This window comes from Pogona vitticeps, chromosome 5, assembly GCF_051106095.1.
Source record: "Pogona vitticeps strain Pit_001003342236 chromosome 5, PviZW2.1, whole genome shotgun sequence".
Classification (NCBI taxonomy): domain Eukaryota; kingdom Metazoa; phylum Chordata; class Lepidosauria; order Squamata; family Agamidae; genus Pogona; species Pogona vitticeps.
Genome location: NC_135787.1, coordinates 3,100,041 through 3,113,403, shown reverse-complemented (window position 1 = coordinate 3,113,403; position 13,363 = coordinate 3,100,041). Strand labels below are relative to the sequence as shown.

Genomic DNA, 13,363 nt, shown 5'->3' with positions numbered 1-13,363 from the left:
GACCACTCTAGGCGGCTAACAATATAAAATAGTACAATGGATATATATATCCATTGTACTATTTTATAGTACAATGTTATATATATATATAACTTGAGTAAGTTATATATATATATATAGTAAGTTATATATATATATAACTTGAGCCCATTGTTGAGTGTCCTGCACTCTGGAGATGATCGAGAAGAGATCCTGTCTTTCCTCTGTAGGACAAGCTTTCAAGTCTTTGAAAAGTACTATCCTCTCTCCCCTCAGCCTTCTTTTCTCTAGGCTAAACATGGCCAATTCTTTCAGCCTGTCCTCCTCATGAGGCTTGGTTTCCAGCCCCCTGATCATCATCCTTGTCACCCTCCTCTGAACTTGTTCCAAATTGTTAGCATCCTTGAAGTGTGGGGTGTCCAGAACTGGACACAGGATGCTAGAGGAGGCCTAACCAGTGCCAATTAGAGAGGGACTAGCACCTCACATGAATGATAATGGTATCAATTGGGGGGGGGGAAACCTTCTGCATTACCCTTCAATGTCAATATTCAGGGCTCTTTCTGCATTTCAGTTATATATTGCTACCCGCATTATTTTCCATATTACTCAACAACTCAGAAAAGTAACATTCCCAAGTTCTAGGACAAACCAGTCGCAGAAGGCGAGTTGTGGAAGGTTAAATAGCAAAAAAAGAGAAGATGTTTTATTTGGTAACACTCTGAAAGCCGCTTGGCTCGCAAGGGCGCTTCAATGCCAGCATTTTCATTTTTAAAAGTTCTCATAATAAGCCCCCTGCACCTCACTTCCCCTTTTTGTCCCCTAACAGGCAGGGAACCCCCAATCCAGAGGGCTGAGAAAACAAGGCAGCCGGAGACACACCATGTTCCAGTCGGGGGGGCCAGCCCACATACACCACTGGTGTGCATGGATGTGCCCACGATACGACATCTCACCCACCCCCCACCCCTTATGGTCAGGAAAACAGGACAGAGGACATTCTGAAAAGATTACCCATTTGGAGAGCCCAATCCACCACCAACCTTTCTGCTTGTTGCTGCCATAATTTGGGGGGGGGGGAAAGGGTTCCCCTTATCTTGGGAGTCTTTTTTCTCTGGAAAGCTTAGCAGAGAAATGCAGGGCATGAAAGGAGGAGCTGTCGCTTCTTGCCAGGCCCACTGGGATCCAGCTAAAATGGGCCAAATGAGAGTCCCCCCCCCCCCCGGGAGGCAAACGGGGTTCTGGAGACTTAGCTTTTCCTTGTCTGAGCTGGTCTTGCAGCCTTCCTCCTCCTCGCCAAGGTTAAATATGCCAGGCTTTCCCCAACGGGTCCTCTCCGGATGGGCTGAGCTGGCTGGAGGACTCTGGGCAGCTACAGTCCAAACATCTGGAGGGCACCCGGGTGGGGGAAGCTGCCAGTTTATAAAGAGAGAGAGAGAGACTGGACCTCTCTTTTTTGTATGCCAGATTTTCAGAATTGGGAACAGGAAGCTCCGTCGTTGGGGCTGAAGGCTATAAAGAGTTTGGAAAGGACTGACCGAGACGGTTGCATGCACTGTCACAAAGACATGGCGCTCCCGTGGAAGAATTTATTTTTTGTGAAGTTTGAGGGCCCTCCCCCCAGACTTCTAGCCCTTGGCTTCATTGGGCTGGGCGACGCTGGTCCTCCAGATGTTTCTGGACTGCAGTTCCTATCATCTCTCATCACAGGCTATGCTGGCTAGGGTTGATGAAGGCGATGAGCCAAGAACATCTGGAGGACCTTGGCTGCCCTCCTCAGCTTTAAGAGTTCTCCAGACAGCATGCTCTTTCTCTCTTTCTTAGCTAGAGGTGGCTTTTCTGCTCCCCGAGGGAAGAAGCCAGATCTGATGCGCTCCCCCCTCCTTGTCACTCTTAAAGGTACAAATCTTTATAGGATATAGACTTACTTCATTTGAAATGAGGTTTAGACCTATGCCCTTGAGGTCTGTTCGCTTGCCCCCAAACTCCCTTCCTGATGAATCTCTGAAAATCCACATGGAGACCTTGTCCCTTAGTTATTAGATACATGTGCTAAAGATTGCCCATTAGTTGAGAACAAAGCAAAGCAGATTAGCTTATAGGTCTGGGTGGGAGGTGTCCTTTCTAACCAGATTTTAAGAAGCCTGCAGGGCTCACCTGGAACCCCTTTTCGAGACCCATATTCAACCCCAGAAGCTACAACATTTAGTGTTTCAAAGCAAAAAGCTTCGGCCAAGCCACTGAGTATATACAGTCAGCAACTAGAACTCTTTTTTTTGGGGGGGGGTTCCTGCAGGGAACACTAGGTAGGGAAAATAAATCTCTAAGTATTGTATAAATATTGAACCTCCAGAACTCTTTTTTTGGAAATGTGGTGCTGTTTTTGACACCTTTCCAGTCAGTGTATTTTTTTTTTTAAAAAAATACCGATTTTGGTGGGGGCTGATCCAGGAAAACCATTTTTGGGCCTTTGCTGGTAAGAACGCCTCGGCGCCTCATCCTGTGCTGCCCATCTGGCCCGAAAATGGTTCCAAAAACAGCAAATCTGCCCGTCTCTACTAGAAGCTCAAAGCTGCGAAGACCGGAAGAGGAGCGGAGGGCCCCCGAGGGCGTCCCCTTGGCTCTGGAGAAGTCCGGCAGTGTCTCTCACTGGAGGGCCCGCCGCCTTAGGGCCTCCAGTTTGCGCATCCGCAGCTGGCGCAGCCGCAGGATCAGGTCCTTGGGGGGCTTGCCGCCTTTGGCCAGGATTTCCCGGAGCCGCTGCTTGGGCGTCTTCGTCAGGTGGAAGTTGCAGAGGGTGGGGTGGTCCTCGTAAGAAACGCGACAGCTCCGGGTGACAGGGTGGTAGCCCTCGGCCGTGGCCGTGACCTCGTACTCGCCGGGGTTCAGCAGGCGCCAATAGTCCCCATCGAAAGCTAGCCACCGAGAAAGGAAAAGAGAGGCATTAAGGAGGGTCCGTCTCATTCAGCCGGGTGAATCCTGCAGGGTGAGAAGAGGGATTGCAACCCACCCTGTCCCATGCCCACACTGCTGAGGGGGGATGATGCGGTGTGTAGTCCAGCACCGCCTGGAGGAAGCTGGGGTGAAAACTCTTGGCATAGAAAGGCTCACGGCAGGAAGAGTGGATTTGCACTTTCTGATTCCTCCAGGATGGGGATAACTCTCGCTTGAGGGCTGGTGAGATATAGCGGATAGTATGATAGATAAGGTCTCAGGGATCCTGAGTTTGAATCCGTGTTTGACCATGGAAACTCACTGAACCCCACTGAGGTTGCGATGAATCAGGTGGGACTCCACAGCGTGTAATCACAACCACCTTCTTTGGGGAGGAAGGAATTTGGTCTCATTTCTTCCTGATTTTGTAATCTGATGTCCTAGCTTTGGGCAAAAGTTCTCCCATGTAAGCTCTACTGACTTGAACAAAATGTAAAAAAAAAGGAGAGGGAGAGAGAGAAAATGCCATAAGAGGGCTCAAGAACAGAGCTTGGTGAAGAACGGAGCACATTTATCTTCAACAACTTGAATGTTATGGCAGAACGGAGAGGCCCCGTGAGGAGTTTGACCAGGGAGATTGAGAACTGCTGCAGCGGTAAATTCTCTACAAGATGCAAACCGGAGTGGCCAAACGCTGTGGAAACAAAACTTTGCAAGATCCGACCTCAATACAATGGGAGGCGATACAGGATGCGAGTCAAGGGAGAGGTAGGACTGGATCAGCCTAAAGGGATATAAGCTCACCGTGGGCAGCAAATGACTTAAGAAAGCCTGCCAGCCCGGCCAGTGTGAAGGATGATGGGAGTTGTGATCCAGCAGCCTCGACTCTAGCTCAGGGATGGGGTCTTTGCTAAGAAGATAGTGGAAGAAAAAAATAACCCAGCTCTGGAAATGGAGTCTTGGTTGAGCGCCACATTTAAAAAAATTAACTGTACCCTGCACTCCTTCGGGATGGTTCAGATTCTGGGGGTCTTGCTCAAAGCCACCAGGGGAGGATCCAGGGCAAGATCCGAGAGGTGACGCAGGAACGGTTCCAGGCAGGGCCTCGGGGCCTCTGTTTTGCTTCCTTTTTTTCGTCACTTGGTGATGGACGTTTATGGGAATTGCCAGAAGTTGCATCCCGGTGGTGGACAGCCTCGTGCAAACCCACCTCTTTGCTTCCAGGCTGTTTTTCTTGCTTGCCCGTGCCCAGGAAATGTCCCCTGCTAAGTACCGTTCTGGGGTGTGCTGTCTTAGCTCTCTGGCTTCCTGGCACCCAGCGAGCTAATTTAGCACCGTGATGCTTCTACAAGCACAGGAGCGCTAAAGTCCACCCCTGCCGCCCCTCGAAGCAGAACAAAAACCAAACCAAAGATTTTGGGTCACTAAAAAAAAAAAAAGATTCAGGAAGCAAAGAAAAAAAGAGGGAAGCAAGATAACAGGGACATCATTCGAACATGGGGGGGGGGGAAATCACAGATCAGTATGGAATGCTTCAAAATGGAAGGGAACGGATGCTCTGAATAGAAGACCCTAAGGGAATCCCAAAAAGAGTTTCAACAGGTAAATCAGGCAACTGGAGAGCATGCGAATTCTGGCTGACTTTGGATCTCACTCTACCTGTCCTGATGTCGTGGTTGATCCCGTCCACCGCAATGATGGCATCGGCGATCCCTTCTTCTGTGTCTTTGTCTCGGACAATACCTTTGATGCCTCGGCGGGTCTATAAGAACAGGCCAGGTTAGTGCGTCCAATATGAAAAACAAACAAACAAACAAAACCACCTGGAAAATAGACATGCACTCGGGGAAATGAGAAGAGAGTGTCCCTAGGGAGGGACAGCGGGAGAGGTGGGCATGAACTAATAGTTCGTTGGTTCCTGCCGGTTTGTCCGACAGCCGCACAGCTGGTCTGCGGTTGGGTGCCCCGCCCCCTCGGTTGGGCACCCACTCGGAGCCAGCCTCCCAGCCTCCCTGCCCTGCCTCCCTCCAGCATCCCGGAGGGAGACGGGGCAAAGAGGCTGCCTCCGAGCGGGTGCCCAACAGAGGGGGCGGGGCACCAAACCACAAATCAGCAATGCAACCGTTGCACGAACTGCCGAACCGGTGATTTGGCCCCATCCCTAAACAGCAATGGCACCGAGGGTCAGTTTGGAGCAAAGGGGGAGTAAAGGCATGGCATTTGGATGGCAGTCCCCAGCACTGGAAGACCCCCCCCCCAAAAAAACACAAAAAAAGCTGACTCCTGTTTCAGCATCAATGGGTGTTTCCCCCTATGGATATATAGGAACTAAAATATATGCATGTTCAATGTTTCCATGTGTGTTGCATTCATCCATTCCCTACCCCATTCCTGTCTATATCACACAGGGCTGCTCCTCCTAATCATTCTCTGGTTCCCTCGCCCATTCCATTTCCCTGATCTTTTCTAGACTACAACACCCAGAATCCCCCCCAGCCAGCCTCTCTCTTGGGGATTCTGGGTGCTGTGGTCTAGAAAAGATCAGGGAAATGGAATGGGCGAGGGAAAACCAGAGAATGATTAAGAGGAGGAGCCCTGTGATATAGATATATATACATTTATGGGATTTTTCTCTTAATATTTTTAATATCTTCAGACTGTGGATAAGTGAATCAGCGTATAACTGATCCCACAGATAAGGAGCTCCTGCTGTACCTATTTATATGTATTCTCAGGGTGTATTTGCCACAAGTGGCCACTTAGACGGGGGGTGGGTGGGTGTCAAAGACCATGCAATGCATAGCCTTTGATACGTCCCCATGTTTTTCATCATCCCTGGAGGAGGGGTTTGGGACTGATCCCTCACAGATCCTGTAGCCCCTCTGCAAGGCCAACACTTCCCAAAGGCCAAGAAAATCAACTTAAGTGTCCAGTTAAAAACACAAGGGCATCTTCACGCTTCTCGCCTACCTGCTCCATGTAGACCAGCAGCGATTCCTTGTTGTTCTCCCACTCTTGGGGCAGCTCCGACTCGTGCGGGAACTTGTCACAGGACAATTCGATGGTGATCTCAAAACAGTTTGTGTGCAAGTAGCTGAAGTCATTCATACCTGGAGAGGAGAGGGCGAGTCAAGACGGCAGGGAGCCCGTCAGTGGGGAAGGAGAGTTGGATTGGAACACAGACCCTTCTGGATGCAAGGGTGGAAGAATCCTCTTCCAGTTTAGTCGGCTGCTGAGTCTCAGAAGAAAGGCGGAACGGCAACGTCTGCAACCCAGTGCCCTCCAGATTGCTCCCATCCTCCCCTGCTTCCCTGGATGGGGGAATATGGGAGTTGTAGTGCAACACATCTGGAGGACAAGAGCCTGAGAAAGGTTGGCCTAGTAAACAGACCCACATCTGGTTCAATTTCCTACTTAGCCCAGAGCCATTTAGGCTCTAAAGTTTAGAGCCAAGCTTCCGTTCCCTCCACCACCGCCCAGACCTTTAGCTGAGTTTGCAGCTCATCTTTTATGCAGTTTTTAAAATGCTTCCTGATGATTCAGACAGGATTTGTGAAATGTTATTGTTTTATTACAGCTTACCCTTTTATTTCCCTTTTGCAAATGCAATGCAAACACACCAAGGAGTTGCTTCCCCCCACCCCCCCAGAACAGGAATCCTTCAGGCACTCAACTGGTTGTCTCTTCCTGCAGAACCTTGAATGAATTCAGAGCCCAGGGACAAACAAGGAGAACTATAGTTCTGTGGAAGCCGACTACGAGAAGCAAACCCGTTCCAAGATTCCAGCATGGATGTAAAACACACAGATATGCAAAGCAGGCAGTGCAGTGTAACGGTTAGAACCTTGCACAGAGACTTAAGAGAAGTATTTTCTAGCAAGTGAGGAAACACACCCATGGAGAAATCTGCATCAAGGTGTATCTACTCGCATTTTTCCATTTTGCATGCTTTCGAACTGCTAGGTTGGCAGTTGCTGGGAGAAGTGACGAGGTCTCCCTCCGTCGCGTGGATTCAATCTTATGACGTCTGATCTTCTGACCTTGCAGCACAGAGGCTTCTTCGGTTTAACCCGCAGCGCCACCACGTTAATTAATGTTAAAGAACATTAAATAAAGTTCCTCTTGTGAACCCATTCAATTGGAATCAGGGAAAACAAACTGGAGAAATATACCAGCATCCAGCTGATCCTCACCAGTGCCTGGGAAAAGTCACTTTTTGGACAACAGCTCCCAGAATCCCCCTGCCATCACAGGGATTCTGGCGGCTGTAGTCCAAACAGGGATTCCCACCCACCCATGCCCCAGCTCAGATTCTATGGAAGGCGAAGGGGTCTGGAGAGGAAAGGCCGGGCCTCCTTTGTTCACTCACTTCCGGGCACCGTGTGCCAGTTGGCCCCGTTGATGATGTTCCCCTCCCGCATGAAGTCATCGTAATGGCAGAGGCGCCGGTCATCGTCCACCATGGCCAGGTTGGAGGTGGCGTAGACGGTGGCCAGCCAGCGGAAGACGGGGTCGTCGGCCGTGGGCGTGAGCTCCTGGGCTTTCCAGTAGGTGCGGGTCATGTCGAATGGGTATGTGACCACCAGCTCCCCTCCGTGCAGGTTGGCGCTCAGCATGAACGGGTAGCGTTGCATCCAGCTGATCACCGCCCGGGTTTCGGGGGCCACCTGTTGCGCCAGGAGAGAAAAGGAGAGAAAAGGGAATCTCCTTCAGCTTCAGAACGGCTGCGAGGCGGGCTCCTTCTCCTCCAAAAAACAAAACAGGATGCACGGTATTGCCCCGGGAAGTCACCGGGGGGGGGGGGGGCCACGATGAGGCTGCCCCGTTTTGTGATATCACCTTTGGTTTTGTGGGACTCAGGAGACCCTGGCAGGTACCACCGTGTTTCATTTCTTAGAAGCATTCATTCATTCCAGACACGTTTGCTGTTATTTCAGGGAATCCATAATCCCACTGACTTGCCCATGCATTTCTGGGCTCAATTCAAAGGGCTGGTTCTAACCTAGAAAGTCCTAAACGACTTGGGTTTGAGCTGCCTCAAGGATTGCACCTCCCTGGATGAACCTGCCCAGATGTTAAGATCATCAGGAGGAACCTTTCCCTCAACCTCGCTACCTGCACAGTAGGGCCTTCTCGGTGGCTGCTCCTTTAGACTCTGGAACTCCCTCCCACTGGAGGCCCGCCTGGCCCCAACTTTGCTCTCCCTCTGCAACCAGACAAAGACCTTTCTCTTCAGGCTTTCTCTTAATGACTGGCTGCATGAACGTCATCATTTTAGATGGATTGTTCTGCACCGCTCCTTTAACTGTGTTTCAGCATGGCTCGTGTGTCCCATTTCTCAGAGGGGTATTTCTTTTTTTTTAAATTCTTCTATACTCAGTGTGTTTAGCTTTAAATATTGCCTTTTAAGGGTGCACGCCACCTTTGTATGCTCATTGTTTTGTTCTTAAATATTGTCTTTCAGCATTGTAAGGAGCTTTGTGGCCTTTTCTAAGGAGAAAAGGTATATTTAAATAAAAATAAATAATCAACCCCTAGCATGTGGGCTTCTCCTTCCCCCAGAGGCTGATGCAGAAATTAATGTGCTCCTAAGACACAGAATGTTTCTCCACTCCCCTGGTGGGGGATTCACTCCGTCCCCAGCTGACCCCCAAGCTACAGCAGCCTCCATAAAGCCCAGGCAAACGGGGCAGGACTGTGATCTGAGGGGTGGGCTCCGGAGGGCCAGCGGTGGCATTCTGAACATGTAGAGATGCATTGTTCGAACAGCACACAACCTCTAAGGTTGCTTGAATAATTCTTGCACAAACCCTCGATAGAACTTGAGATTTCCTCCATGAGGACTTGAATCTTGCCAAAACCAATGCTGTGTACTATGGGACAGCATAAAGGTGGGATATGCCTGAAAACGGAGGTAGGATCTACTATTGCTAGACCCAGAGAAGGACTATGGAGAAGACAAAAGCAGCCACAGGCAGTGGGGTAATGGAGCCAGAGCTTTGCGGAACAAAACCCAGGGATGTTCTGAACGGGAGGGATTATGTCACCCCCCTCAGACTTCCCAGAGCTCACCTGCATCCTGACAGTAGCTGCCGGAGGCAGAGATTTCCCAGAAAACAGTATATTGTTGTAAACCATCCCTGTTGCAATGCAAAATATTCAAGAGTAGTTTGGTCCCAAATTAAGAGCCATTAGCTTTACAAACAACCCACTCCTCATTTGTTGAGATTGGCTTGGTACCACTGTCTGATTCTTTTTTTTTTTTACTCTGCTTGTTGTATGGGCTGGTTTTTGGGGTCTGCTCTAACAGGCATCTGGACTTGCACCGCGTTGAGTACCTCACCCTCAGCCAGAGCCCTCCGTCTGGCCGGCAACCACCTTTTCCCCAGCCGCGTGGGCATCCGAGGGGCTCAAAGACGGCACTCACCGTGGCGTTGGGGAAAGTGTAGGGCTCCGGGATGGGGATGTAGTGGTTGGGGAACTCGTGAGGCACCATCTCGTTGTCTTCTGCATCCCAGAGGGCGGTGTTGAGGTCAGCGAAATTGTGGTTGAGATCGATGCCTTCGTAGGTCCACCGGCCCATCGCCCAGCCAGACAATTCGGAGCCCTGCGTGGGGAATGAAGGAAACCGTGTGAGTTACACAGGGACCGGGAGACCCTCCGAGCAAGCCATCAGCCTCGGTCTCCTCCCGACTGGCCTTCAGGGACCGAGGTCCTCCACTCAGATCTCCTCAAACTGGACTTTTAAGCTCCTTTCTTGATCACCGCCATCTAGAAGATCACATGGACAGCGAACATCAGCCAAGCAGGGCGGGAGACAACCAAAGAAAGCCAGATGTGCTTCCAACCACTAGGTACTATAATATTATTGATTTGGACCCAGCGGGTGGGTGGATTAAATTGTAATCCCTGTTCTCTGATGCAAGGTTAGCCATGCGGGTGTAACCTCCTTCCCCAGCCAAATAGGGAACGTGAGTTTCAAAACAAACAAAGCAGTGTGGTCCTTAACACAATACAAAAGCAAGGGCCGGTGATATCTTTATTAGACCACTAAAAAAATAAAAATTAAAAAAAGTGCAGCTTTCAACTCAGACTAATCTTCATCAGGCTGTGAGCCAATGTATTGTAGCTGGTGCAGGGGAAAAAGAAAACCCTTTGAAAATTACCCCTCTCCCCTTTTCTTTCTACGCTTTTATATTGTGTAAGGGCCACAGGGTTTTTCCTTTTCTGGATTACGGAGGATACCTTGACTAGCTGCCCAGAAAGCCCATTCTAGAAGAAAACACAGACACGGACACTTGACCATCAGCCAAAAAGGGTATATGACCCAATTGTAGTTTTCTGGGGGTTTGCCAAATTTTTGTGTAACCTGTCTTGTTTCCTATTAAGGAACCTTAAGAAGGTACAGAGGGGGGAAAAACTGAATATCCGGCAGTCCTTTGTTTGAGAGCCTGGGAAAGAAAATCCAACCTGGGGCCACTGTAGCAGAATTTGAACCCTACACTCCAGAAGCAAAGTGGAAGTGTGCTTTTTCGAACCCGTTTTTAATTGCTTTATTGTTATTGTTAGGGTTTTGCTGTCTGCAAAACCCATTCAAACCCATTTTTTGAACCTATTTTTAATTGCTTTGATTATTGTGATTGCTAGGGTTTTGCTGTCTGCCTGCGGACAATATTTTAATTCATAGGCAGACATACTTTGGATTAGAGATGGGGATATTGGTATTCGTTTACGAATACAGGTATCCCAATGACTAGTTTGAATCTGTAAGGAAATGCGTGTGTGTGTTTAGTCGTTTAGTCGTGTCCGACTCTTCGTGACCCCATGGACCAGAGCACGCCAGGCCCTTCTGTCTTCTACTGCCTCCCGGAGTTGTGTCAGGTTCATGTTGGTTGCTTCGCAGACACTGTCCAGCCATCTCATCCTCGGTCATCCCCTTCTCCTCCTGCCATCACACCTTCCTAACATCAAGGTTTTTTCCAAGGACTCTTTTCTTCTCATGAGATGGCCAAAGTACTGGAGCCTCAGCTTCAGGATCTGTCCTTCCAGTGAGCACTCAGGGTTGATTTCCTTTAGTATTGATAGGTTTGTTCTCCTTGCAGTCCAGGGGATTCTCAAGAGCCTCCTCCAGCACCACAATTCAAAGGCATCAATTCTTCGGCGGTCTGCTTTCTTTATGGTCCAGCTCTCACTTCCATACATCACGACAGGAAAAACCATAGCTTTGACTATTCGGACTTTTGTCGGCAAGGTGATGTCTCTGCTTTTCAAGATGCTGTCAAGATTTGTCATCGCTTTCCTCCCAAGAAGAAGGCGTCTTTTAATTTCAGGGCTGCTGTCTCCATCTGCAGTGATCATGGAGCCCAGGCAGATAAAATTTGACACTGCCTCCATATCTTCCCCTTCTATTTCCCAGGAGGTGATGGGACCAGTGGCCATGATCTTAGTTTTTTTGATGTTGAGTTTCAGACCGTTTTTTGCACTCTCCTCTTTCACTCTCATTACAAGGTTCTTTAATTCCTCCTCACTTTCTGCCATCAGAGTGGTATCATCTGCATATCGGAGGTTGTTGATATTTCTTCCGGCAATCTTAATTCCGGCTTGGGTTTCTTCCAGTCCAGCCTTCCGCATGATGTATTCTGCATATAAGTTAAATAAGCTGGGGGACAATATACAGCCTTGCCGTACTCCTTTCCCAATTTTGAATCACTCAGTTGTTCCATGACCAGTTCTAACTGTTGCTTCCTGTCCCACATATAGGTTTCTCAGGAGACAGATAAAGTGGTCAGGCACTCCCATTTCTTTAAGAACTTGCCATAGTTTGCTGTGGTCCACACAGTCAAAGGCTTCTGCATAGTCAATGAAGCAGAAGTAGATATTTTTCTGGAACTCTCTGGCTTTCTCCATAATCCAGCGCAAGTTAGCAATTTGGTCTCGAGTTCCTCTGCCTCTTCGGAATCCAGTAAGGAAATGCAAAGCCCAGCTATTTCAGGACCAGTTGATGAGATGAGAGAGCAGTAACAGCTGGCGGCAGCTGTTCTTATGAAGAAGGTTACCTCCTGCATTGGCTTTGGTAGAGCTTGACCAGAGTCAAGGGAGCTTAATTGCCAATTCTTCTGCGTAGATGTATAGTTGCACATTGGCACAGAAGATGTGCCACAGACGGTTCTGGTGAAACTGGGGTTGGCTGGGCCTTTCAAGGTTGAAATATTCAAGAATGCCAGAGCTAAGCTGGAAAGCCTCCTGACTTTGGGGCCAATAAGGTCTTTAGGGAACCACAAATTACTGAAAAGGCCAAAGGAATCCTTAAATTACACCTCAGTGCCTTCCTCTTTTGGCTGGGCCCTCCACCAGCTCCAGAACTGGGACTGTTTCTTATCCAAACCTCTGTTTCCCCCTCTCACGGGTTCGATTCCCCCATGGTGCCTCCCTGATCGGGGCTGGGCTTGATGATCCCTCGGATCCCTTCCAGGTCTGCCGTTCTAAGAGGATGATGAGAATCGAAAGACCCGGGAAACAACGTTCGCTCTAAAGCAAATCTAACGTAACATCCTCCATGGAACAACTGCCTTGTCAAGTTGGATTGCATTCCGAGGGTGAAAGACTGAGCACCTGAATTCTCTTGCTGTAATGTACAATGCTTGTTTTTGGACTACGGCGCCTATAATCCTTCACCCATCATGGCCACTGGCCTTGCCTGCATGAATGGGATGGCCGTGGTGGGGAAGACTGACTGTGCATAACTAAATTCTTGCCTCTTGGAAGCAAAAGTTGGAGAACAAGACTCTAGAAGCCGTGATCCCATGGCTTCTTCACCAGAGGAGCAGGGGCACCGTAGTTTTCCCAAATATAGAGCCGTGCCAGGTCCGTGACTCTGGGAGTTGTAGTCACACCTTCCCAAATTCCCGTAATGAATTCCTCCCCCCCCCACCTCTGTCCAACGTACCAGCTTGTAGGCTGTCTCATAGCCGTCTGGATTCATGGAAGGGAGCAGGTGGATCCGAGTCTCGGTCACCAGCCTCACGACGCGTGGGTTGCCCCGCCTGAACTCGTAGCAGAGGTATTCCATCAGGTTCAACAGCAGCTCCCGCCCCAGCGCCTCGTTCCCATGCATGCCGGCCACGTAACGGAACTCGGGTTCCCCTGGAGTGGTTGGAGAGACAGAGACTGATTCGTGCCGCCCCCATCTTTCAAAAAGGTGTGGGGGGTCTAGTGTTCCACCCTTTCCCACACCTGTGGTGGGTCTCTGATGGTATTCAAGGACCCCAAAACTGCCTGAACAGACACGACTGTACTTTGGGCATCTCACGAGAAGACAGGACTCTCTGGACAAGATGGGCATCCTATGAAAAGGGGAAGGCAGTAGGAAATGAGGAAGGCTAGACAGGAGAGGGATGGAATCACGAAGGGAAGCCACAGGCTTGAGTTTGCAAGACCTCAGAAGAGTTGT

At 49.5% G+C, this 13,363-nt stretch overlaps 1 protein-coding gene across 2 annotated transcripts in view; it reads right to left on the bottom strand.

Annotated features, from left to right (window-relative positions):
• Positions 1-648: 648 nt before the first annotated feature.
• Positions 649-13,363, bottom strand: part of CPXM1 (carboxypeptidase X, M14 family member 1) — a 32,874-nt gene continuing 20,159 nt past the window's right edge. Inside the window, exons 9-14 of one of the 2 annotated variants that reach the window (XM_078394428.1) lie at positions 12,860-13,056; positions 9,257-9,520; positions 7,283-7,580; positions 5,884-6,023; positions 4,573-4,675; positions 649-2,894 (exon numbers count right to left, since the gene is read on the bottom strand). In XM_078394428.1, coding sequence (XP_078250554.1) covers positions 2,626-2,894; positions 4,573-4,675; positions 5,884-6,023; positions 7,283-7,580; positions 9,257-9,520; positions 12,860-13,056 — 1,271 coding nt within the window. In that variant the 3' untranslated portion in view covers positions 649-2,625. The remainder of the gene's footprint in view (positions 2,895-4,572; positions 4,676-5,883; positions 6,024-7,282; positions 7,581-9,256; positions 9,521-12,859; positions 13,057-13,363) is intronic. The other variant, XM_020807646.3, reaches the window with a different exon arrangement.